General features: G+C 35.9%; 3 protein-coding genes across 11 annotated transcripts; 1 reads left to right on the forward strand and 2 right to left on the reverse strand.

The window, feature by feature from the left end:
* Window positions 1-253: 253 nt before the first annotated feature.
* TTN7 (Structural maintenance of chromosomes (SMC) family protein) lies at window positions 254-14,641 on the forward strand. 4 transcript variants are annotated; one of them, XR_015225349.1, is made up of 31 exons: window positions 291-434; window positions 627-695; window positions 775-850; window positions 1,099-1,137; window positions 1,238-1,305; window positions 1,391-1,462; window positions 2,177-2,256; window positions 2,353-2,431; window positions 2,628-2,745; window positions 2,825-3,000; window positions 3,282-3,527; window positions 3,634-3,755; window positions 4,395-4,539; window positions 4,643-4,815; window positions 4,906-5,005; window positions 5,968-6,104; window positions 6,253-6,454; window positions 7,755-7,842; window positions 7,929-8,078; window positions 8,332-8,483; window positions 8,603-8,794; window positions 8,886-9,069; window positions 9,155-9,225; window positions 9,307-9,458; window positions 9,660-9,828; window positions 9,927-10,073; window positions 10,726-10,821; window positions 10,975-11,149; window positions 13,296-13,487; window positions 13,592-13,657; window positions 14,240-14,641. XR_015225349.1 is itself a non-coding variant. In XM_086640911.1 (30 exons), the coding sequence occupies exons 2-29, from the start codon at window positions 681-683 to the stop codon at window positions 13,481-13,483; spliced, it is 3,612 nt and encodes a 1,203-aa protein (XP_086497037.1). In that variant the 5' UTR covers window positions 254-434; window positions 644-680; the 3' UTR covers window positions 13,484-13,487; window positions 13,592-13,827. The 4 variants fall into 4 exon arrangements, 3 of the variants coding, with proteins under 3 accessions (XP_086497037.1, XP_086497036.1, XP_086497038.1); XM_086640911.1 differs by lacking the exon at window positions 14,240-14,641 and having other exon boundaries at window positions 254-434; window positions 644-695; window positions 13,592-13,827; XM_086640910.1 differs by lacking the exon at window positions 14,240-14,641 and having other exon boundaries at window positions 13,592-13,827.
* A 1,643-nt stretch (window positions 14,642-16,284) lies between these two features.
* LOC147539751 (Acyl-CoA N-acyltransferases (NAT) superfamily protein) lies at window positions 16,285-18,654 on the reverse strand. Its single transcript, XM_086641210.1, has 3 exons — window positions 18,112-18,654; window positions 16,963-17,085; window positions 16,285-16,770 (listed from the first exon to the last, which is right to left on the reverse strand). The coding sequence occupies exons 1-3, from the start codon at window positions 18,263-18,265 to the stop codon at window positions 16,559-16,561; spliced, it is 489 nt and encodes a 162-aa protein (XP_086497336.1). The 5' UTR covers window positions 18,266-18,654; the 3' UTR covers window positions 16,285-16,558.
* A 385-nt stretch (window positions 18,655-19,039) lies between these two features.
* LOC147539752 (protein ANTI-SILENCING 1-like) lies at window positions 19,040-25,082 on the reverse strand. Of its 6 annotated transcripts, XR_015225422.1 has the most exons (13): window positions 24,835-25,076; window positions 23,131-23,534; window positions 22,871-23,042; window positions 22,676-22,738; window positions 21,925-22,592; window positions 21,763-21,789; window positions 21,492-21,584; window positions 21,073-21,151; window positions 20,878-20,968; window positions 20,024-20,129; window positions 19,813-19,929; window positions 19,337-19,479; window positions 19,040-19,261 (listed from the first exon to the last, which is right to left on the reverse strand). XR_015225422.1 is itself a non-coding variant. In XM_086641204.1 (12 exons), exons 2-12 carry the CDS (start codon window positions 23,479-23,481, stop codon window positions 19,429-19,431), a joined length of 1,818 nt encoding a protein of 605 aa, XP_086497330.1. In that variant the 5' UTR covers window positions 23,482-23,534; window positions 24,835-25,082; the 3' UTR covers window positions 19,040-19,428. The 6 variants fall into 6 exon arrangements, 5 of the variants coding, with proteins under 5 accessions (XP_086497330.1, XP_086497332.1, XP_086497333.1 ...); XM_086641204.1 differs by having other exon boundaries at window positions 19,040-19,479; window positions 24,835-25,082; XM_086641206.1 differs by having other exon boundaries at window positions 19,040-19,479; window positions 24,671-24,999.
* Between the last annotated feature and the right edge of the window lie 332 nt (window positions 25,083-25,414).

Raw genomic sequence — 25,414 nt, forward strand, 5'->3', positions numbered from 1 at the left:
AATCCCATATCGGCGGTGAGACAGAGTGTGGTGCTCCTGTTAAGAGATTAACCACCCTTGTCTAGTGAGTTTTTTTAAACTGTGAGACCCAAGTGTACCAAAGCGGACATTATCGCTAGCAGCCCAGAAGGCTGGTCCGCACCATCTTATAACATAAAGAAAGGTCATTGAACCGAAGTCCTTCACATTAAGAAGTTCTAACATAGGGTTGTGAAAATAAATATTGCAAGAATATGGGGCCATCAAACTAGTTATATACTTCCGCTCTATTCATCACCTATTTCTTCCTCAAGAATACTCCCCCTCATTTTTCCCGCCTTCCCCCACTCACCAAATTCTCAAGCTTCCGCTCCCTTTCACCTCTTCAATCACAAGAATTTTCATCACCGATTCCAAATCCAGAGCTCCGATTCTTCATCACTCACTTAGTATCAGTAAGTTTTGAAGTCTCTTACTTTTTCTTACTACCACTCCAATTTCTAAGTTGACGAAACCCTAAAATCGTTTTCTTTTTTTAACTTAGTAAAGTCAATTTGCTTACAAAATTTCCCAATCTTTTTCTCCGAGTAAGGAATGAGTAGGTTTCCTTTAAATCTTTAGTTTATTCTTCTAATTTAAATTTTCAGTTGCTTTCTTTTTGCAGGAATTGATTGGGTGCGTTATCGTCTAAGTTTGAAGAGATGTTTATAAAACAGGTAAGAAGATTGCTTATGTGAAATTATTGATTTGATTGAGTTTTTTGTTCACTTAGTAATTTTCATTTTGGAAAATCAGGTTATTATTGAAGGGTTCAAGAGTTACAGAGAACAGGTCGCTACTGATGAGTTTAGCCCTAAAGTTAATTGTGTTGGTAATGCGTTTATTCTCTTAGTAAATGTTTATTATTTGCTTTTGGGGTACTAATAAACTGGGGAGATAGGTTTTTATCGATTTTCTTTTTGTTTTAGTATCTTATTTGGTTACCCTTTTGTGAAAACTGGTTGATACAGAATTGAATTGTGAAAATCTAGGGTTAACTTTGATAAGTAAGTGTTAATGTTTTTGGGTTGTTTTGCTTCTCATTTTTTAAATGGTAAATGTGTTTTTGTGATTCTGTAGTTGGGGCTAATGGATCTGGAAAAACGAATTTCTTCCAAGGTAAGTGAGGGAAGTCAAGAACTAAAGCTTATTTTGATTTGATGAAAATATTAGGTATCAGTTATAGATTGATTACTTGCACTTTCTATTATTTGTTTAGCTATCCGTTTTGTGCTGAGTGACCTATTTCAAAACCTGAGGAATGAAGATCGACATGCGCTTCTCCATGTATGTTCCTGTTATTTGTTCTCTTGCATTCATTTATTTAGTACTAAAGATAGTGTTTTTCATATAAATATATGAATTTGAACAGGAAGGTGCTGGGCATCAAGTGTTGTCTGCCTATGTGGAGATAGTATTTGATAATTCTGATAACCGCATCCCTGTAAGTCTTTTTCTTTTTACTTTGTCTTATTATTATAGGCAAAGTTGTCACTTTAGGGGCATGGGCAATAATGCTGTGAAGTTGACATTTTTTTCATGTTAAGAAATGTTCCGCATTTACGGAGTATGTGCCATCAAATATCTACACGGTCTAGAAAATCGCTAAAATGTAAATGAAGCTTTTTTACTAACCTAACTTTCTTTTAAGATAATTTTCAATAACTGGTAAAACTTATGATTTTGGAAATGATCTTGTATAGGTTAAATACCATAAAATAAAGTCAGAATAATTTGAGAGATACTGTGGATTTAAGAGATAAGTGAGAATCATATTTTAAACATTTTATCAGTATATTTCATGGTAAATAGCTAAGGAACGGAGAATGAAGAAAGTCTTACGAAGAGTACATGAAAATGAGGGAGAGGAAATTGGGGATATTAATTTCAAAAGCGGGAAGTTATCGTATGTTAAATTTAGTTCGAACCATAGTATCATAATTTCTAGTTGAAATATGAGTGGCTAGAATTATCCAGGGTAAATCCATCGGCCACCACAGAAGAAGCCGCTTGTTCAAAAGAATTGTGCAAGTATAACTTTTGGCTCTATCATCCTAGTTGGTACAGGAAAATAAACTTTAATATGTACATCTGAAGAAAAAAAATATATTTTTATAGACCGGTGACATCCTTATGGAGTTTCTTCTTTTGTTTGCAGGTTGATAAGGAAGAAGTGCGCTTGCGGAGAACAATTGGTCTGAAAAAAGATGAGTATTTCTTGGACGGGAAGCATATCACGTAAATTTCTTTCTTTTATGAACATATGTATCTATTGGGTGCTTTATTCCATTTGTTTTAGTGAAGTAAGAAAATAGTTGACATTGTCATTTGCAGGAAAACGGAGGTTATGAATTTACTTGAAAGCGCTGGATTCTCTCGTTCCAATCCTTATTACGTTGTTCAGCAAGGAAAGGTGTGCAACACTTCCCTTTATTTTGGCATGTTTCACATCTTTTAAAATGAGCTCTTTTAATAAGCCTCCGTTTACTGGTCACAATCCTTATTACGTTGTTCAGCAAGGAAAGGTGTGCAACACTTCCCTTTAGTTTGGCATGTTTCACATCTTTTAAAATGAGCTCTTTTAATAAGCCTCCGTTTACTGGTCACAGATAGCATCACTGACATTAATGAAAGATTCTGACCGATTAGAATTGCTTAAAGAAATTGGTGGTACCCGAGTTTATGAGGAGCGGCGCCATGAGAGTTTGAAAATTATGCAAGAAACAGGTAAGAAGTCCATATCTTTGTAGAAGAGATGACTTCTCTTTCAAACTCGGATGCTTTTTAAGATGCTTCTGGTGATCAGGAAATAAGAGGAAGCAAATAATTCAAGTGGTTCAGTACTTGGATGAGAGACTAAGGGAACTCGACGAAGAGAAAGAGGAACTGAAAAAATATCAGCAGCTTGACAAGCAGCGAAGATCTCTAGAATATACAATTTATGACAAAGAGCTCCATGATGCTCGTCAGAAGTTGGGGGAGGTTAGTGTTTTGGGTGCTTTGACTCTTGACTGCAGTACACTTCCTAGTCTCACTGTGTGTATGGCTTCTTAAGATATCTTGAACAAACATTTTACATTTTTATGCTATATTTTGTGCTGATCAATTTTTAGCTGATAACTTCTTGCATATCTACTGAGCATTAGTTTATATGTAACATGGGTCTTTATAAAAGCATGCCCTGTTCTAAAATTCCGAGTGGATGCTTATTTGCTCAAAATACGTTTCGTAGTTGTGTATCCAATCTGTTGCCAAATTTTCAGGTAGAAGAGGCTCGCAATAAGATTTCTAAAACATCAGCTAAAATGTATAATGATGTCCTGAGTGCCCATGAAAAGGCGAAGGAGTTAGAAAAAGAATCTAAAGACCTTGCAAAAAATATTCAAGTTTTAAGCAAAGAGAAAGAAGTTATCGAGAAACGAAGGACGGAGGCAATGAGGAAGCATGCACAAGCTGAACTTGATGTTAGAGACCTAGTTGAAAAAATTTCTGGAAATGCTAGAGCGAAGGTATGCTATGACCTTCAATTACTCTAGGCCAGAGATGCTTTTGTGAAAAGGTTGATCGTGCCAGTAACTGCATAATTGATGATGCATAATGTTTGCATGCTTGTAGGAGGAGGCTACTAGGGAGCTTCAGGCTCTAGAAAACATAGTACAAGAATCTAAGGAAGAGCTGGAAAAAATTCGATCTTCGTACGATGATCAATTGGCTAAGGAAGAGGAAGTAACAAAAGGGTTTGTTCTTATAACCCATATCTGAACTATTAATATACACCCAAGTGTCTATATATTTTAAAATTTGGGGTTGGTATGGTTAAAGTTGAAACAAACCACCTTTCTGTTTTGATATCTTTCCGTGTTGCACTTTATCTTCCCTTTTCCCGTCAAAACTTAAAATTTCTTCTCTTTTTTCTGCAACAACCTTTTTGGCTGCACAATCTAGAATAGTGACTGGCATGTTGAGTACTCTTTAGTTAATGTGTATTGACCAATATGAGTTTGACTCTCTTCGCCAGTTAGAAGTTTGTTAATATTCTTTGGAACGATTTGATTGAAGTGATTCAATTGAAGAAAGGAGAGAATTAGAAGGAGATCAGGGTCCTATAAGAGGTACACCCTGATTATGGAGACTTTAGTCTGCTACAAATGAGTTTGGAGTTTGTAGTTCACTAGTTTGTGCAATTTATTTTTGTTGGCGTATATGATACTTTGTCCCCAATGAGGTGATTTAGAAAAATTGCCAACTTGGACATTAGAGCAATTGTTACATTAATTTTATTTACTACCTATGGGCCATCTTGGGGGATTCTTCCTTTAGGTTATGCTTTTCACATAGAGTTTTACTTAGCTATTTGCTCATACTGGTAAATATAGGATCATGGATCGTGAGAAGCAACTTAGTATTCTTTACCAAAAGCAAGGCCGTGCGACTCAGTTTTCTAGTAAAGTTGCTAGAGACAAATGGCTTAAAGAGGAAGTTGATGATCTCGAACGCGCTCTTTCTTCCCATTTGGATCAGGTACTTGTGTCCTATGTTCAGAAGTCTAGAAAACTGTGTTTGATGTGTTCATGTCAGTGCCTTTTCAATAAATCAATTGACTCTCTTCCATTTAATTTTACAGGAGAAGGTACTTCAAGATGAAATTAGGGGAGTTAAATCTGACTTGTCAAAGCAGGAAAGTTACATTGAGAATTGCAGAGAAAAATATAGAGAGCTGGAATTACCCATTTCGAAGTATCATGAGGTCTTCCGTAAATTGAAGAAAAATAGAGACGAAAAACAGGACGAACGGAAGTATGTTTATGTTTGTTACCTTTTTCTTTTTGGAGATATCTTGAGCTACGCCCAGTCCCCCACTCTGATTGGGACTCCCAATTTGTTCAGGTCTCTATGGGAGAAGGAAAGTGAACTTTCTGCAGAAATTGAAAAGCTTAAAGCAGATGTTATTAAAGCTGAGAAGAGTCTGGATCATGCCACACCTGGTGTAAGTAATTACCTTAGTAGTTCCTGGTCTATATCTTATACACAGACTAGTGCAAAAGAAAATAGAAATGTATGATGTGATTATTTTATGATGTTACAGATTTTCTCGATCCATTTAGTCAGCAAGTTCCAGAAAAAAAAGCCTGTTTTTTAAAGAAGGCTATTTTTTAAAGAAATAATTTTATTAAAGCAATAAAGAGAAGTTTGATGTAGTTCCCCTCTTGTCGTGTTCAAGTATTTTCGTCATGCCACACCACATTTTGTTGGATGCTGGACCTGATTATCTGTTTTTTATTTTTCTTGAAGAATTTAATTTTGTTTGAAGCATTTAAAGGTTGCCCAACAATATAGGGATGCTTTAGCAACCAAAAACAGAAACCACTCTAAAATGGCTTTGTTACAAATATATCGCATTGTATTTAACATTACCTTCCAAGCTACATCAAAATCTAAAGAACTTCCCTTACGCCAGTGGAATAGCATCCTTATGCCACTTCTACAGTTCTACTACATCTGCTACCACCAATATCTTGTCCTTCAATATCCACTTGCTCCTCTCTTTCTAAATGCTCCCAAGGACAGTATTTGGGCTAACCCTTTGTATCTCTTTTTCCTCTGTGGTCATTAGTCCATTACAATGCAGCATCAAGTGATTAATCGACTCCAGCTCTTCCTTGCACATGATGTATTTGTCCAGCAAATATATGTGAAATTGGTCCGAGTACTATTTTGTTGAGGTGCTTAAATTAGCTTTTGGTTGTCACTATTACCTTCTTTCCAGATTTGTATATACCTTGGTTGGATCTTAGGGGTGGAATTTTATTAGGTACAATTTTTCAATGGTACTTGCTGCTTTTATAAGTTAACCATTTAAATTCATCATTAGCAAGAAACATGCCTCTTATAAGTATCCCCACTTCCAGCTAAATCTTCTGATCACTTATTATCATCTGCCTCTCTCAGGATATCAGAAGGGGGTTGAATTCAATAAGGAGGCTTTGTAAAGATCACAATATTTCTGGAGTATATGGTCCAATTATAGAGTTGCTTGTCTGTGACGAGAAGTTTTTTACTGCTGTTGAAGTAACTGGTGGAAACAGGTCTGAACAATGTGTATATCTGTTTCTATTGTTTCTTAAAAAGAAAAAAAAAAAAAGAGAATCTTTTCTTAATATCGTATTCCGATGTGCTCTTTCGTATGTGGATTTTAAGGAATAACCAAAAGATTACGTGTTTTGTTGCCTACAGCTTGTTCCATGTTGTGGTTGAAACAGACGAGATATCAACAAGGATAATTAGATATCTTAATGCAGAAAAAGGTGGACGACTTACTTTTGTACCGTTGAACAGGGTTGAAGTCCCAAAAATAACTTATCCTCAGAGTTCTGATGTTGTACCTGTGTTGGACAAACTGAAATTCAATGCCCATTACACTCGAGCCTTCCAGCAGGTACTCAACATCTATAGTTATTGTCTTGAAATGTTTACCTATTCTCGGACGGACAGTTGGTTTATAATACTTTCCATTAGCCTTTCCACGGCCGGTAGTAATTTTATTTATGACATGGATGACATTGTAATTTTGTACAATTGTACCTCAAAAGTATGCTCTTACAGCGTCTTTTATTACTTCTTAAGAGATCAGCAGTATTTGATAACTGCAGTATACAATTAGCTGCAGTATATTGATTGCAAGATGCAATTTGTGGTACATATTATGACCAGACAACAATGTAAATGAAATTGATAATTTTGTTGCATGTCAGAGTCGGATCCAAATGAACATAATGATATTCACTAATCAAAGAAAGGATGATGCAGTTATGCATACATATTGCCCAAGCCAGATATTTAGATATTACCATTTATGGTGTGACTCATACCATAAAGTGGGTCGGGATTATATTGTTCTTCGATCATCTAATATAGTTGGCATACATCTGGTGTCATGGTTGGACAAACACAAAACTCTATTTCCCTTTGCATACTTTTACGGTATGTATAAGGCTCTTCCTTTGGGAGAATTGTGGTGGAGTCATGTCTTTGTTGACCAACCATTAAAAGAGAAAGGGCATTCTGCTAAAAAATAATTGAACCACCTTATAAAAGGTTAATTAAGAGCTGCTTTATTTTGTGTTTACAGTGCATATTGCAAATCATACAATCTGAATAGCGTTTTTAATTTCTTGAACATCTGGTGCAACCTGTCCTTGTCTTTTTATAATTGAACTGTGTAGAAGCATGTAAAGGAAGCTTGTTGTCAGCATATAATGGCTGAACATAACACGGGAGAAGGAAAATGAAAAGCAAGATAAGTCGGCTTCAACGGAAATATGTCTAAGTGTGCAAGTGGAGTCATGTTTTCTAGTTGTTTAGCAAATATTATTCTTTTTTGGGTCAACATACATTCAGTAAAGCGAGGAGGAAAAATCTGACGGAGTGTTTACCTTGTCATTAAACATATTGCAGTTATTCACTTGAAAATTGTTCTATTTGGTTCACCTTGCTGATCTGCACAACCAAGGCTGAGCAAGTTACTCATTTGTTACTGCTAAGACATTATATGGGCAACATAGTTTAGAAAACATCCTTTTCGTGTAGTTACCACTTTCTGTTCCTTGAGATGACATCACAATAAACTTGCTTCTAAAGTTCTTGAACTAGCACCAGTAGTGAATCTAGTCATTAACCCAAGTGGTTAGATTTTCTATTTGTTTTCTCGTTCTTAAGTATCATTCTTGTTTTCTTAGGTATTTGGCAGAACAGTTATTTGTCGGGACATAGATGTAGCGAGTAGGGTTGCACGGACTGATGGATTGGACTGTATCACTCTGGAAGGTTTGAAATGGAAGGTTTGGTATTATCTTCAGTTAACAGATTTTATATGGAGTCTGAAATACTTCACTATGATTGACACATGTCAGGTGATCAAGTAAGCAAGAAAGGTGGTATGACAGGAGGATTCTATGATCATAAGCGTTCAAAACTGAAGTTAATGGATACAATTCGGCAAAACAATAGGTCAATCGGCACAAAAGAAGAACAACTGAAGAAAATCCGAACTGAACTGGAAAATATCCTGATGAAATTATTATCATCTCATGCTACACATTTTACGTACACTTAACTTATATTTGCTTGTTTGATTGTTAATTTGGCATAGTCTCTTGTTCTTAAGAAGTGGTTGTGAACTTCTGGTAAGAATGAGGACTAGTTCTCGACACCTCATTTAGCTCAAGTATAAGTCTTCATGTTCACTTAGCAACCACATCACATGCATTCACTAACAGTTCTGGCAGTGTCTTGTTTTTACTTAACCTTCCCCACAGATTGACCAGGAAATAACTAAACTGGTCACTGAACAGCAAAAAGTTGATGCGGAGCAGGCCCATAAGAAGTCAGAGTTGGAACAGATTAGGCAGGATATTGCAAGTGCAACTAAGCAAAAGCAATCAGTTTCAAAGGCTCTTGAAAAGAAGGTATACAGGTGTTTTATCATCTAACATATTACATATGACTGATATATGTTCCTAGCTGGATTCTTTGTACCCAAATTCAGGGTTATAACTATTTCCTGTAATTTGTTATCCACTTGTAGGAAAAGTTGCTTGCCAATGCTCATACTCTAATTAATGAGATTAGAGCTGGTATAGCTGTGAAACACGCTGAAATGGGAACCGATCTTATTGACCACTTATCACCAGAAGAGAAAAACCTCCTTTCACGATTGAATCCTGAAATCACGGAACTGAAAGAGAGGCTTATTGCATGCAAAGCGGACCGAGTAGAGGTTTGTGTTGGGATTGCTTTTCGTATAGAAATGAGATTGGTGTTATTGCCTGTTGATCACATGTCTGATATCTTTCTTTTACTTTTTATAGACTGAAACTAGAAAACAAGAGCTTGAGACTAATTTATCAACTAATCTTGTGAGACGGCAACAAGAGTTGGAATCCATAGCATCCTCCGTAGATTCTGACAACTTACCTGGTGAAGCTGATCGGAAAAGGCAAGAACTTGCAGATGCTAAAACATTTGTTGACGATGCAACCCAGCAACTTAAAAGTGAGTTTTTCTCATTGCTCGCTCTAAGAGTTCTCTGCTTAAGCTATGTCCTTTAGTACTTACGTGAACACATATTGCTTGACAGGAGTCTCGGTTAAAGTTCAAGAACTGACAGAACAAATGAAGACTATGAAGGATGAGAAAAGTAAATTAAAGGTAGTCTTCTATGATATTTCTAAATCCGTCTCTTAGAAACTTCGAGCAAGACTTGTTGACATGGTATGTTTTTTCGGTCAGGCCTTGGAGGACAGGTATGAAAGGACACTGCAGGAGGAAGCGAAGGAATTAGAACATCTATTGAGTAAAAAGAATACACTTGTTGCTAAACAAGAAGATTGCATGCAGAAAATCAGGGTATTGGGATCTTTGCCATCAGACGCCTTTGACCTGTAAGTTACCCTGAAATTATGTTTTATTAGTTTATTATTTATTTACTGTTTATTTGTAAGTGGGAGTTACTTTGTTTTGTTGATACATGCTGTCTTGTCATTTGTTATATTGCTCATTACTTGTGGATCTAATAGTTTTGCGATGGTGATTCTTAGATACTGTTTTTGTTTTCTGCTAAACAAAATGTTTCCGGCAAGCAGGTATAAGCGCAAGGGCATCAAAGAGTTAAACAAAATGCTTCACAAGTGCAATGAACAACTACTGCAGTTTAGCCATGTAAATAAAAAGGCGCTTGACCAGTATGTCAATTTCACAGAGCAACGAGAAGAACTCCAAAAGAGGCAAGCAGAACTCGATGCAGGTGATGAGGTATTGCTTCAGTATCAGCCTCGGTTTATCTAAAATGTACTTGCAAAAAACAACCGAATTTGGGCGAGGATTTCAAACTTGAATTTGTACTTCTGCAGAAAATTAGGGAACTGATATCAGTGTTGGATCAAAGAAAGGATGAATCAATTGAACGTACATTTAAAGGTGTAGCCAGGCATTTCAGGGAAGCATTTTCTGAGCTTGTTCCAGGTGGCCATGGATTCTTGGTCATGATGAAAAAAAAGGTTTGTTATATTTTTGTTTGTCACTTTTTGTTATGATAAAACTTCTACACAAATGGATTATTGAAAATAATTTTTATGATAGTGCAAGTAGAGAGTTAATATTTACATTTACAGGAATGTCTCACAAGTCGTAGGAATAGAAGTACTATGAGAGATGAGATTAGTGAAAATATATATACGATAGTACAACTACTGAGTTAATATTTTACACCGTGTCACCGTCTACATCTCAAAAATGACTTGAGACATTACGTATATGTTTTTCATATACTTGTATGATAGTACCTCAGTAAATTGTGAATCCACCAGTACCTCTCAAGTCATAGGAATCTTTATTTCGTTCCTTATTGTGGTTTCATTTATTAGTCTCTTAAAATGGTCATATATGAAAATAGAAGATACAATCTACAACTAATGAGTTAATTTTTTTACATTCTCAATTGATTTAGAAGTGTGCTTCCTCAGTTCTGAGATCTGATAATATTTATCCCATCTATTCTGAAACAGTACGTAGTTTAGGTGACACGCATTCAGATGCTTCTGATTGAGTTTTTGCTGTTGGCAGAATATATCAAATAAATGGAACTTTATTCATGTTATAGCCAATTTGGTGTTTTGACATGGATTTTATGATCAATCTTGCTACTTGTAGGATGCTGGTCATGGTGATGATGATCATGAGGATGAAGGACCGTCTGAGGCTGATCCTGAAGGGAGGGTTGAGAAATATATTGGTGTAAAAGTGAAGGTAGATGTCAATATTCAATAATATTTTTTTCTTTAACAAGTTAGAAATAATATCCATGCATAAGGTCTTAAGCATGTTCATTCCCTGCTTGGATGTTTGTGGTTCTCACTTCTCAAGCAGTTCATATTCACGTTTGTGATTTCGTTTATGTAGGTTTCTTTCACTGGTCAAGGTGAGACCCAGTCCATGAAGCAGCTATCTGGAGGTCAAAAGACTGTTGTAGCCTTGACTCTGATCTTTGCTATCCAGCGGTGTGACCCAGCTCCATTCTATCTTTTCGACGAGATTGATGCGGCGCTGGACCCACAGTACAGGACGGCTGTTGGAAGTATTCCTTTCTATCTTGAATGATATAAATGCATTACTAGTTTAATTTTGATAGAGAAATCATATTCAGCAAGGAATTAAATTTTGACCCATTTGGAAACCTAAATATTTCGTGGAAATATTTTGGTTATTGTGGAAATAATTATGAATTCAAGAAAATAATGGAAACATTGCGATGGAAACATTATGGAAGTTTTTGTTAGGAAGTAGAAAACTATGAAATAAGCATAAAAAGCATTTTATCAAATCCTAACAACGATTGTGGTTCCTGTTATTTTTTTTTAAATTAATGACAGTTTGCTATATGGTGATATAAGGAATCGAAAAATTGCTTTACCTTATTCACTTGATTTTGCACCTTTTTAACGTTAAAAAAAAGCTATTAATTTTCTTAGTATTGTGAATCGAGATTCCTAGGCACTTAGCATGAGGGAGAGCATCATAATTTTGAATTTTATTTGTTCTATTTGCGTTTTCTTGTTTTATTTAAGTTTCCTAATTAAATTGGATTCTTTTGATGCTTAGTTTTTATTTGTTCTAGAGAACTCGTAGTTTCTGTTAAGTGGTTTTTAAGGGTAAAAATATTTTGGGTATATTTATATCCAAACTGGGTCCTGCTAAGATCTTACTCAACAAGTTCTAGCATGCTTAGGAACGTTTATGATGGAGTTATCTATATAAGTACGCAATACAAATTTAGACACTCTAAGATAAATGCCATTTTCTTAGACGCTGGTACATGAACTTAAGAGGTCATTACAGGCTATATCAGAAGTGTTTGCTCATAAGGTTTCCACTTAATTATGTGCATTTCTTAGCCCTCGTATATGAATGCCATTTCCTTAGACGCTGGTATATGAACATAAGAGGTCATTCATTATAGGATATATTATAAGTCTTTACTCTTAAGTTTCCACTTAATTTTGTGCATTTTTTAGACCCTCGTATATAAATGCCATTTCCTTAGACGCTGGTATATGAACATTAGAACATAAGAGGTCATTACAGGATATATTAGAAGTCTTCGCTCTCAAGTTTTCCACTTAATTATGTGCATTTTCTTAGACCCTCGTATATGAATGTCATTTCCTTGTACGCTGGTATATGAACATAAGAGGTCATTCATTATAGGATATAAGTCTTTACTCTTAAGATTTTCACTTAATTATGTGCAATTTCTTAGACCCTCGTATATGAATGTTCCTTAGACGCTGGTATATGAACATAAGAAGTCATTGTAGGAAATATTGTAAGTCTTTACTCTTAAATACGGTCAAAAGCTTAAGCATTTTGTTAACCGTGTAAAAAGATTAAAATCAACTCAATAAGGTAAATAAATTTTTTTCCATTTCTTAAGATTTATAGATGTCAATCAGTCAATCGAATGAGCATGCTTCCCTCCAAGCTGTTACATTTTGTAGGGTTTCTTATACAATTTGGTTGAGATTATCGTAATGAATAGTGTTTTTCATTGAAATAATTAAAAAACGGCATGTTATGTTAAATTTCTTTCCAGTTTCAAGTCATCATCTAAACCTGGTCATTTCGGCCAACATTTTTGAAATTTAATACCATAATTATGAGTTATTTTCTGTGGACAACTGAGTATCTGGTAGATTAGTTTGAGTGAATACAGTGTAATTGTTCTGTAAGTGGCATTCCTCAACATCCAACACTTTCATTAAGCATTACTTACATTTTATCTTTTTAAGATATATATGGACACTAGGTATAATCTGTGCCTGTGAGGCGTGGGCAATTCTGTTACACGTGTTCATTGTGGTTTGTGCACTTATCGCATTTTCATTATATTATATATTTTTTTTGTGGTAGGTTGATATGCAAACCCAGAATCAGGGAGCTCTTAGATGGGCATCTCCTATAATTGAGTTCAGTTCTCTAGAACTGGACCCAAATATATGACTATTTCACATCGTATTTTTAGAAAATCACCGGAACGGATATTATGATGTTTAATTGTGTATCTAAAGATTATCGTTACATGGTTTAAACAGAGAAGGAAACACGTGGGCATCTTCCGTTTTAAGCTCTTTCCATCTCGTTCTATGTAACATGTTTGGTTGTTAAAGATACGTAAATATTTTTTCAGCGTTAGTTATGAATCCCTGATCGCTTCATTTTTGCAGATATGATTCGACGACTAGCAGACATGGCAAATACTCAGTTCATAACTACTACTTTCCGACCGGAGCTTGTGAAAGTCGCAGACAAGATTTACGGGGTAACACATAAGAACAGAGTCAGCCGCGTGAATGTAATTTCCAAGGACAGAGCGCTGGATTTTATCGAGCACGACCAATCTCATAATGCTTAATAAGGTTAGTGAATTGTACTTTTGGGTTACCCAGTTTGCACTAATTCAGATTGATCTAATCCCAAATAGACTAGTTATGTGATTTTTCGATGTTATCTTTGCTGACAGGCAGGACTAGGGTCATTTAATTTAGAAGCTCTTGAAGCAAGAACCCTTCCTGACCTTCTTCGTAGGGTAACTTCCTGTTCACTTACTCAACACCCCATATAGCTTTATCATAATTAATGTTTGAATATAACCATCTGAATTAAGCTTGCACTACTTACATTTTAGTACTTTGATTTTCATCTAGGCTTGGTAAAACATAAATAGCTTGTTTATAATGAAAGTCAGATTTTTCTGAAGTTTCTTTGTTTCATCTATTGGTGAATACTGTGTCTGCTTTATTGCATATTTACACGTTGAAAAAGATAATCATCTTTTCATGGTGCCCGACTAGGGTATATACTTTAACGGTAGGTCTGGAAGAGGTACTATGACGCTCACCCGTTTCCTTTCCATAGTAGGAAATTAGGCCCAAGTGTTGATCTTGTTAAAAAGACATGCAAGTTATGTTTTATGCTTAATCTTCCTGTGCAAACCATGCAAACCTATGCAAGTCATTGTAAAATATGTGTGAATGTGTAATAGCGTAAACTTGTGCAAACCTGTACACCCCGTTTAAACCTTACCAGCTGAAGCCTAAAATTTCCTTTTTTGACAAAAAGTTATGCTCAAGGGAGTTTGGACCAATTTTCCCTTTCTAATTTTCTCCAGGTGTTCCTACTGCGAGCATTTTTGGAATTTGCGCATGTAATTTAAGCTTTCTCTGGTAGATGTTATTATGCTGATTTTTCAGTAAAATGTTTGTCTGATTAAGCGATCCGGTTAGGTTCCTATTCTTAAATTACCTAAAACAAAATAAGGGGTTCGCTTTGTGTCAGTAGTTTTTATGTGTAGTTCATATCTTCTAGTATATGTTGTGGTGGTGTTTATGCGTTATCGCGTTTAAATTTCTATTTTCCAGTTTTCACTCGGCAGTATTTGTTTCTTTTACTAAATCTAAAATCTGCATTTGATTTTTATATGTAATTAATTCAATTCTATTTGTTTTAAATGAATTTTCGTGCACTTTTGTGCTATACAGTTTGATTTGAATGATATAATGTCTGAATTTCAGAAGATTTGAGGGTTTACTAAATAGACTATGAACATAAATGGCTTTGTATATATTTTATGTGAGTTACATTTTAGAACTATAAAAGAACACTGGTTTGAGCCTAAAGCACCAAATTTTCAGCGCTCTAGTTTGCCAGATTCAGATGCAATCAATCTGAATCTGTTGTATCTGACTCGAGACTGTTTGGTGAAGTTCCATTTTATTCGTGCCCCTAATTTGTGACCAACTAGAAAAGTGTGAGCTCATACTTGCCCATGTTTGGTGAGGTTCCTGTTTTCTTTTCCATGTTTTGTTTGTTTGTTTGTTCTTCCTCACTTTCATATCACCACCACTTCCATCAGTCAGGCAACCATTACTGGCCAACACCACCATTAGTTTCCCTCTCTGTGTCTGGAGCTCCAATAGATATAAAATTATTTTTGCATTGTGCACGTCTTTTGTGCCAAATGTTTATAAATTTTACTTCTTTTGTAATTAGACCAAGTATAGAAAAAAAAAAATGGGTAGATGGATAATTACTCGTTTGTTGTAGCATTAAGAATAAACAAGAAAACATGTAGTTGAAAGTTATTTCAGGTGAAGTTCGAAGATTTTTGTTTTCCTCAATTAGAGTTTTTTCTGATAAGATAAAGAAGAATATAGTGTTCTTTTTGTTTTCCAAGGATTTTGGGTTCAAAGTTTCTGGGTGCCCATACCCCTACTTGTTCTCTTCACAATAGCAGTCTATTGGTGCCCTTGGAAACACTTCTTCCTCCATTCCTCCCACTGCGCCCGTTGCTTGTCACGACCACTGCCACTGAACTCTCACGACCACCGCCATCTCTCTCTCCGAACTTCCCACAAACATTTCGTGGTTGGCCGATCACGTGATACTGGACTGCGAGATGTTGCGTAAACATTTCGTGGTGGGCTGACTGTTATTTGTTTGATGCAAACTGTTTCCCCAATGTGAAAAACAGGTTACGTGAGAAAAGAATGAAAAGAAAAACAAAAAAACTACGAGCAATTTGTGTAAGACGCAAAAGTTTGTTTAAGACAATTAGTAGTGTATTCAATTTCTTATTTCCTTGGGCGTAAGTTTCGCTTTAGTGGCTTTTCCACCATTATGATATTCAAGTGATTTCTTTGTCGTTACCTATCTTTCTTTGACCCAAGCTGCTATATTCCCTTCAGAGGTATTAGACTGCAAACCCAACTCAAAAAGGTGTGGGGAAACCTAATACACAAAAAACAATAGAGTATATTGGCAACATTGAGATTGCAAAGTTTTTTGCCATTAAGGTTGCACAAATATATACCTTTTGAGTTGTATGGCTTCGCTACAATTTGCGCTGGTTTATAGATATCCCACAGGTCACGAGTCCACTGACAAAGATCAACCTAAAAAAGTATCGATACTAAAACCACATTTAGTCTTACGCCCTAATTTTCCAAGTCTTACGGCCTAGTTTTCCAAAAAGAGAACCAAAGGTCTATCTCTGTTTGTTTTCTCTACTATGTTTTATATCTTCAATACTCGATGCTCTTTCCCTCTACTTGATGGATGCTTGCATACTAGCAAAATGACAATGGAATTTTGTACTTTTGCTTTCACTCTATGGTTTTTTAATGAGGTCAATAGTTAGTGAACTCAAACCACAACTAAATTGAAGATTTTCATCACTTGCCAATAAGTTTAAAACAACTGTCCCGAGTTCGGGATAACGCCATGTAAGAGAAGGATCTTGAACTTCAAATACATAACAAAAAACAAGGCTGGAGCTAATACAATTATATCAAGGATGAGAGAAACAATCTCAGCAACAAACTATAAACCAAAACTTTCAATACTTTAATCTCTCTTTCCAAACGATCAAAATTCTAAATTAGACAGAAGAGTTGCTTCAAACTTTCTGGTTCAACAATCCATAAAAATCTCATTTCTTGGGTTGGGCAATGACCTTAGTAACAACAAAACAATCTGGAGGTGTAATATTCGTGTAATAGTTGTGGATGGTATCGGTGATTTCGAACCCAAATCTTTTATAAAAATTGATCGCATCTTCATTGTTCGTCTGAACGTGCAAGTAAATCTCTGATATGTTCTGTTTCGAGCACAAACCAAGAACATGGTTCAACAACTTGCTACCTGTAAAAATACCCAAACTCGTATTCATTCCAACTTGAATCTTAGAATTCTGTTCTCTTAATTTGAAGTAACGAGGCTAACAAATTTGCACGCTAGCAATAATTCTACTTCGGGTTTTACGGTTTTGGGTTTAAATTGCAGTGTGTTAGTAATGAGGTGATAAAATCAGTAAGAGCTAAGTTGTGTACTCACCAATTCCTAAACCACGGTATGGTGCAAGTACACCGAGTGTCATGATATAAACACGGACACCTCCAGCATCCTTCTTCTCGAGACGGCAGGCAATCGAACCGACACAAATGTCACTGTAATAAGCTGAATAACAAATAGATAATCGGATAAAATTGAAGACGTGTAGTAATAATACTTCTAATAATGATGTTAAATGACACCAAGGGATCAAGGAAGAAAACTAATAGTATATTAATGTTCTTCCTTCTTATAAACTTAAAACAAGCAAATGATATGCATCATTCAAATGTCTAAAACTGCCGTTTGTTTTTTGCTTCCCGATCGTAAAGTTAAGTACAAGGAACCATTTTAGCTTTCTTTTCATTTCGAGATTCTTTTTTGGATGGGTGGAAAAATTGTTAAAAATGTACTAGTTTGTGGATGTCCATCTCAAATATTGTAAGGTATAAATTATATAACAATCAATACGACTTAGCCAAAGAAACAACAAAATATATGCACGCAATGAGTCCTAAATGAAACCTAGAAGGTTTCATCCAGCACCTCTGATTGTTTAGCATGCATCATACAAATGACAAAAAGCCAACATGCTGTAATATTGAACGCCTTAGGGTTTCAACCAGGACTCATTACGTCCCAATAACATTACATTAGTACATGTTCAAATTTATATTCTTAACAGTTAACACAATTAAACGCCTTCGAGCTGAAGACGTTTAATTGACTTGTCTAAGTGAAATATATTAACTTAGAGAAGTCAATATTGGTTCATACATAGGCATAAATAAAATCAAATGAAGAAAGAATCTGAAGTTCCTTAACCATAGGACTTAAGATAGTTGTATGTATCCAATACATAAAATTTGACCCGTAACTCAGCCATGAGCCAATACTGTCAAGTAATAACAAATCTCCTTGGGAGATACTATGAGTGCCCAAAACTATGTGTCTATGTTATTGATTGGAAGTTCAAATGTCCAGATTTAAGATTGTATAACTAGGGTTTTTCTTAATGCAGGTCAAAATTACAGTGATCCAATAAACCCTAAAAAACCCTACACAAGAAACCTCTAATAGAACCCTAATGTGTAATCTCAAAGCAAATCAACAATTGAAACAGAGCTAAACAATGAGAGAAAGAGGGTATACCAAGCTTGGTGAATTCGCCGGAAGCAAGGGCATCGGAGTAGTATTTGTCATTGTAGCGAACAGGGAAAAGAGCGGTGTTGAGTTTCTTTAGCTGCATAATGTTCTTGTCTCTCACACCATCTAATGATATCGTTACCTCTCTCTTACCTCCCATTCTGTGTTTCTTCTTCTTCTTCTTCTTCTTCTTCTGTAGAAAGACAAGACTCCCTTTCTAGTGAGAGAAAGAGAGAGAGATTAAAACTTCAGTTGTCTCCCTTTCCTAATAAATTTGTGACAGTGATTCATCTTCATCAACTTGTAGGGTTGCGCCGCTAGGATTGAACAATGTGTAAATCGGGTCGACCCATCCGGATCTAGTACGGGTCGGATTTGGTTTGTTTGTGTGTACAGTATGGATATTGGATAACCACCATTCATTTTATTGACTTACTAACCATTCATTTTTTTTTTATTGAATGATAGACGAGAATTGTGAGATGATTGAATGAGGTCAAATAAGGACTCAAAGTGGGAGTTGATTCATCATTAACCCTTCCAACCCTCTCTCCACAATAGATCATGTTGTGGTCGTCTAAGAGGATTATAGAATGATGAAAAATGCTAAACCGAGCAAAAAAAGAGGGCCAACCATAGAGGCTGAAAGCCAACATGGCTGGCTCCCATTGAACGGGGCCGTAAACGACTCATCCAATGGGAGTCGCCCATGTCGGCTTTCAGCATGTGATCAACCCATTTTTTTTCGGGCTGTTTAGCATCATTGTGGAATCATATGCTCAATGGGCCATTTTGAATGGGCTTTGTCGGGTCATTTTCAAGCCACCACAGCCCATTGTTGTGATTCAAGCCTGTAAAAGTCCTACAACAAATGCCCCACAAATGTGGAAAAGAAAGAAACCCAAATGCAAAGACATAGGAGTAACACCTTCTATTGCATCAAATTCTGTTTTCATTATATAATATTTTGAGTATCAACACAAAAATATAAACTTCAAATGACCTAAGGGACATAGAAACTTGTACCATTCTATTCAACTTATATACCACAAATCAAATCTATACCAAAAGAACTTCACTTTTTTCTTCTCTCACTTTCTGAGGTTAGAATATTTTTCATTACTATGTGTTTGTTAGTTATACTCCCCTTGAATATCTGCAAAAAGTGGGCAGCTTTGTAAGCTAATACTACTATATAGACTTCTGTTTTAGCTTTGACACTAACGTTTACCCTTTCGAAAGGGTCTCCGGCAAGTATGTAATGATCTGAGCAAAATAGGAAGAAAAAAAGACGGAAGTCAGTGCTTCTTCGAGCAAATTCAACTAAAGCCTCTTTAGCTGTGCTTTAAGTGCAGCCAATTGGTCACCATGTTCCTACAAGAACAATAGGAAAACTTTTTAGATTCTAACAGTTACCAACATTCGGTTTGGATTCAACTACGTAGATACCTACAATTATATTTCGGAAAGTGGGTTGCAATTCGAATTTTTTTACAAACATAAAAAGATATTCAAACTCAAGTAAAGCAAAAATTTTGGGGGTCATTTCGGTTGGATTAGAGCTGCAACAATGATTTCTTTGGATATTTGGGGTATATATGGAAAAAACGAAAAAAAAACGAAGCATAACTATCACAAGGAAGTTCGACATAAATTTCTGCTAAAATCAGAGGAAAATTTTGAAAGGAAGGATACTTATTACATTACCTTATAGAGTACCCTGAGACTCTCCTCTGATCTTTTCTGAAGTAAACACCATTCCACAGCAAGATCATGTTCTATAGTGTTTGGCTGAGAATAATGAGATGTTGATACAGCCTCTGCCTGTAAAATAGATCAAGAAAAACTAAGGAAAGCAGAAAAGAAGAGAAGAAGATTATGAAGTGGCAGAAGAAGATGATCAGTGCAGATTCACAACCTGCTTTCGTTTGTTTTGGAGATCAAATTTGTCAATGGTAAGATGGCCAATAAATTTTGTTGGTTTCTGAGGTACCCTTGGAGTTGCTATCTTGGCAATAAGGGGTCTGAAAATACAGACAAATACATTATTACTGAGTTGGTAAATATAGAGCTCAATGTTCTCAACTTTTCTTCTCGTTTTGGAAAGCAAGTGAACGTATATATGAACAAGTACAACCCCATAATAATAGTTGGTTGTTTTCATATTTCAAACTGAACGAGTTTGATAATGATGACCCCTTTGTTCTGTGGGGAAATTGTTGGGATAATCCAACATTGGTTGTAGATGGGGCAGGGGGTGATTTTATAAGTGTGAAAAATGTCTTACCTCTTGAGCTAGCTTTTGGGGTGAAAGAGGCCCAAGACCACCCAACACTGGTATCGGAGTCCGGGTACAACAAGTCTTGGCCCAATAACTATTGAAGTTAAAAGCCAATGTGTGAGGGGGGATTGTTGGGATAATCCTACGTTAGTTGTGGAGGGGGCAGGGGGTGAGTTTATAAGTGTGCGCAAGCCTTACCTCTTGCTCTAGCTTTTGGGTCGAGAGAGGCACAAGACCATGCAACACAAGTTGGACGACCTAAGCCCCAACAATTATCGATATTGTTCCGTCTTTTAACATCTAGGCCCATATCCAACAGCTTTAAGGTTTTATTCCAAGAGAATGCTACACGAGCTCACCCACCATACAAGTGGTGAAGAAAATCATGTGCGTGTGACTGTATTTAAAAACTCCATGCTAAAAGTGGGTCTAAAATTCTTTCCCTCAAAGACTAAAACAACATAAATGCATCACATGTTGAGTATATATACCTTCCGTCTGGTAGCATTAAACATTCAGTGCGTAACTTATCAACAACCATATCTGCTGCTTCTTTTGTTTTGAAAATCACAAGAGCTTTACCTTATCAGAGGACAAACATCAATTTGTCATGTGTATATTTAGAATGAAATAATGCAATCCTTCTAAAGTGATGAAATGCAATAGGACTAGATGAGGTGGAGTACCGTTGTGAGGGCTAGAAATTCCAGTCTGTTGTAGCATCTTAGCGGAGCAATTCAACTTGAAAGCGGAAAAAACTAAATCCTGGGAAAAAGAAAACGACAACCTTTTTATGATTGAAATTTAGAATCTTTATAGAGTGATAGTTAAAATACCAAGGTTTATACAACTAAAGAGGATCATAATTGAATATTTCAAGAGTACTTGCTCCCGTCTTATGTGAGCATAAATACTGAAGTAGCTTATTATCATTTAATCTGAAACAATTTTTGGCTGCTTATAGTTTACAGTTTTACCCAAGTATTTGAAATTGATCATTTAGAATCATAAACCGGCTATCAGTTTCATGATTGAAATCTAAACCAGTTCTTATTATTTTGAACAGTGAATATAATAGCTTGTAGTCTTGGACTACCATAACTACCTCTATTTGTGATGATGTATAGTATGGGTCCAAATTTTGCAATTGAACAAGAGATCCCTTTGTATGAGCATGATCCATTCTTTCCTCCCATGGCTGAAAGCGTAATGTGTAAAGTTTCTATAAGTTTCAATTGGCAAACACAAAGTTTTCTTTGTGCATGTGGAAGTTGTGCAAGTGTAGAAGAGAGATAGAGGTAATAATTGTACCGAGATTACACTGACCAGAAATGGAAAAGAATACGTATTGGTAGGAATGATAGATGACTACTTACAAGTTCCTTGAACCATTTTTTCGTGTCCTGCGAATATGAAAGCAGAATAAGAAGAAAAAGTGAGAATTATTCTAACCACCCAAACAAATATGAAGTTCAACTGTCCAGCACTGAGAATGCAACTTTTGTTTCATTAGTAGAAGGATGATCAAAAGAACTTACGATCTGCTTTTGTTTGATCTCCACTGTATGACTTTCAGTTTTGATTACCTTCCCTGGTGATGGTTCAATAACTTTTTTATCAGTCAGCTTTATTGATTTGATACCAATATTTAGAGTACTAAAGACCCCTCCTTCATCGTGTCCAATAGAATCTATGCCTCGTTTCTTCGTCATATTTTTGGAGGATTCAGGTTTTTCCATCTTGGGATATTCAGTTTTAGTGATAGTCTTCTCTATCATCAATCCAGGATGACTAGCTTGACGGAAGCTTTCCCTCTCCTGTCCAGCAACATTCTTCTCGGACTCAATTTTCACCCCACGGGATTCTCCAACGTTCAACCCTTCATGTTCAAATGTTCTCACATGAGATTCTCTAACTTTTTCATGTTTGGATATTCTTCCATGAGATCCTTCAGCATTCCCTTCATGTTCATTTTTTATTTGGCGAGATCGTCCGATATTCTCTTCACGTTCAGATGTTCTTGCATGAGATCCATAAGCATTTCTGTAATCGAGAGATTTGATTCTTGGTTTTCTTACAATGCTGGGATTACTGCCCTCACTCTTTACTGCAGGAAAGATATTAGCTTTATCTTTAGTTTGAGTAGTGGGATACCCAACCCGATCCTTCTCAAAACCACTACATTTGGGTTGGTTCAGTTCTTCACCTGTGCAAAAAGGTAAAAGTTTATTGGTATTCCAAACAATCAGCTCTTTTTCGATCGAATATGATGCATTCTTTAAGAATTACCTTTAGATTCTGGATTATCTCTAGTTAGTTCTCGATGTTTTATCTTGTTAAAATAGTTCTTAACTGCAACGGGTATAATAAAATGTTTGAGCACGATGAATATCAATCTCTTCTTTTAAAATCAGATTGGGAATTAAGCAATGACGAAAGTGAATATGAAAATTAAACGAAATTGGTAGAGTTGATATCTCTCACCTTCAGTTCCAGCTATTTTATCTGCTTCAAATCTATATGAAATTGTGCGTTTTGCAACATCGAATGTACGATAAAAAATGTAATCAGCCATCTGTAGTTCTTCTTCAGAAGGTTGCGGATTTCTTTTGTCCTGTGATGTGCATACCACATTGCATTTTCCCGCTATTGCTTCCTGAAATTTTTACAAAATCGAAGTATAATCTCAAGAAACACAGCTTCCCCTATTGTCAAAGATACTTTATATTCAGCACTCCAATTACCAGAGAATTGAAATTGGCAAGGCCTACACCTTCGCCACAAGCTAAGAATATCTCTTTCTCGAGCGGAACAATATTTCCGAGAAAATTGAGTATTTCCTCAGGCTGAAAGAACCATACTACCTTCAATTGCTTTCTATAGATCAGGTTATCGAAGATTTTCACAATCTTGCCAATATAAGGCTCAGGTTCGTCTTCTTTATACAAATATACGCAGTCATAGAGAAAGTATTCCATCCCATCGAAAGTAAAAGATTCATAAAACTGAGCCTTCAATGTGGAATCGTAATATGATTTTTTACCCCACGTAAATTCATAGTCACTCCCACCCTCAGCTTCTTCAGCATTAGACATTCTCAAATCTCCAAAAGTAGTAGTTAAGATTGAACTTGATTGTCTTCAAGAACCTTGTACAAAACCACATTGCATAATAAATTTATAAACAATATGAACGAAGAAGGATCATTAGTGAGAACTCTCAACACTAAAACATCATATTAGTGCTTGATTAGTGATTATAGATTGTCTGATTCAATTATAACCGAAAACAAGAACAATAAGTTACTAGTATGAGCAATGATGACGATAAGGGGTCGTAAACTTAACTTCAATGTTCAAACATTAAAAAAAAAACATCAATAAGTACTAGCCTATTCTTGGAACTAGAATTTAACAGAATCTAATCTATAAGTTCATTAAAATGAACTATGGATGATAAGATGCAGGGGAGTAAAGTTATAACGTGGAGAAATACCGAAATTCATCTCCGATGTTAAACGACAATGAGGAGGGTTGGTGGAGAAATACCTGGAAGATAGTCTTCCAGGTACAACGCGTGAAGGGAAAGATTGTCGGTATTAGTCCCACATTGGTTGTTGGAGGGGTGGTGGTCACCTTAGAAGTGTGAGAGAAAGCATTGCCTCTTGAGCTAGCTTTTGGGGTGATATAGACCCAACACCACTTGGGGGCAAGTAAGGTCCATGGACCACACCCACATTGATATCTGACACTCGTAGAAGGTTTCAACTACGGCGAGTAGAATACGGGACACGAAGATACCTTGGTGGTATACACAACCATTGTTCCATAATACATAGAAGACTATAACCTAGAATTATCTTTTACATACCAAATACGAATCTATGCAAGTTCACACAACATGTACGCGCACAATGTTACATTATACCTAGTGAAGTATCCATGTTACATAGTTATGAAGTTTATGCCCTAATAAACAACATTAACCTCATTAGGTGATTCCTTAATGGCTAAACAACAGTCAGATAACACCAAACTCAGCTAGTTTCATGAAGATAGAGATGATTTCAGACTCTGACCCTTAAATCTACACCCAAACAATCGCATGCACATCTAGTTACTAAATGCAATCTTGAACTCAGAAATTTCAAGATTATCCTTCACCCTTAGAAGATTTCAATCAAGCAGAAAAACTAATAAACCAACAAAAGAAGAACAAAACGAAACCCATTAAAGATCAAAACAAACAAATTAGAACATGGGTAAGTTGTTGATTAAAAGTTACAGTAGAAATGCTAAAACCCAACAAATGGGTATGATTCTAATAGAGAAAAAATGATATTACTCTTGAAAAACACTCCAGAAACTTCTCTAAAATGTTGAAATCTTCAATCCATAACCAGAACAAGTAAACGAAAAGGGAAACAAAATGAGAGAAAGGAAGCTTACAGGAACTTTCTCGGTAGTTAAGGAAGACCCAAAAATGTCTAGAGAGAGAGAGAGAAAGTAGTGGAAGTTGATGAAGAGAGAGAGAGAGAAGTTAATGGAATTTCAGGCGAGCAAGAGAGAGAGAGAGAGGAAGAACAAGTAAGTGAGAGAAGGCGGTAAGCATTTGTACGGACGAATAGAAACGACAAACTATAAGGGGAAATTGATTTTCGCTGAGAAAACAATATTTTCTTTTTAATCCCGAAATTGTGAAAGAAAACAAAAATTATTTTAAAATTGAGAAAAAGAATAACTGTCATTTATGGGAATTCTAACTTGCGCCGGGTGCATTTTGCACGTAGTCTAAAATGGTAGCCAAATAGTAGGGGCGGTGATTACTGAACATAAACACAAGGTGCATGGAGATGATGGACGCCCTAAATCATCTTTTTTGCCCTTGGGGAAATGGGAAGTTAATTCGCCCACCATTACATTTACCTTTTTACCCCAGACCTATTGCTTGGCCTTTTGATCCGGTGGGTGCATTGGATTTAACATGCTTTTCAAACTAGTCTCTTGCTGTGGCACCATATTTTTTGGT

This window comes from Eschscholzia californica, unplaced genomic scaffold (genome assembly GCF_041429995.1).
Source record: "Eschscholzia californica isolate CP2 unplaced genomic scaffold, dmEscCali1.0.p SCAF_5, whole genome shotgun sequence".
Taxonomy (NCBI): domain Eukaryota; kingdom Viridiplantae; phylum Streptophyta; class Magnoliopsida; order Ranunculales; family Papaveraceae; genus Eschscholzia; species Eschscholzia californica.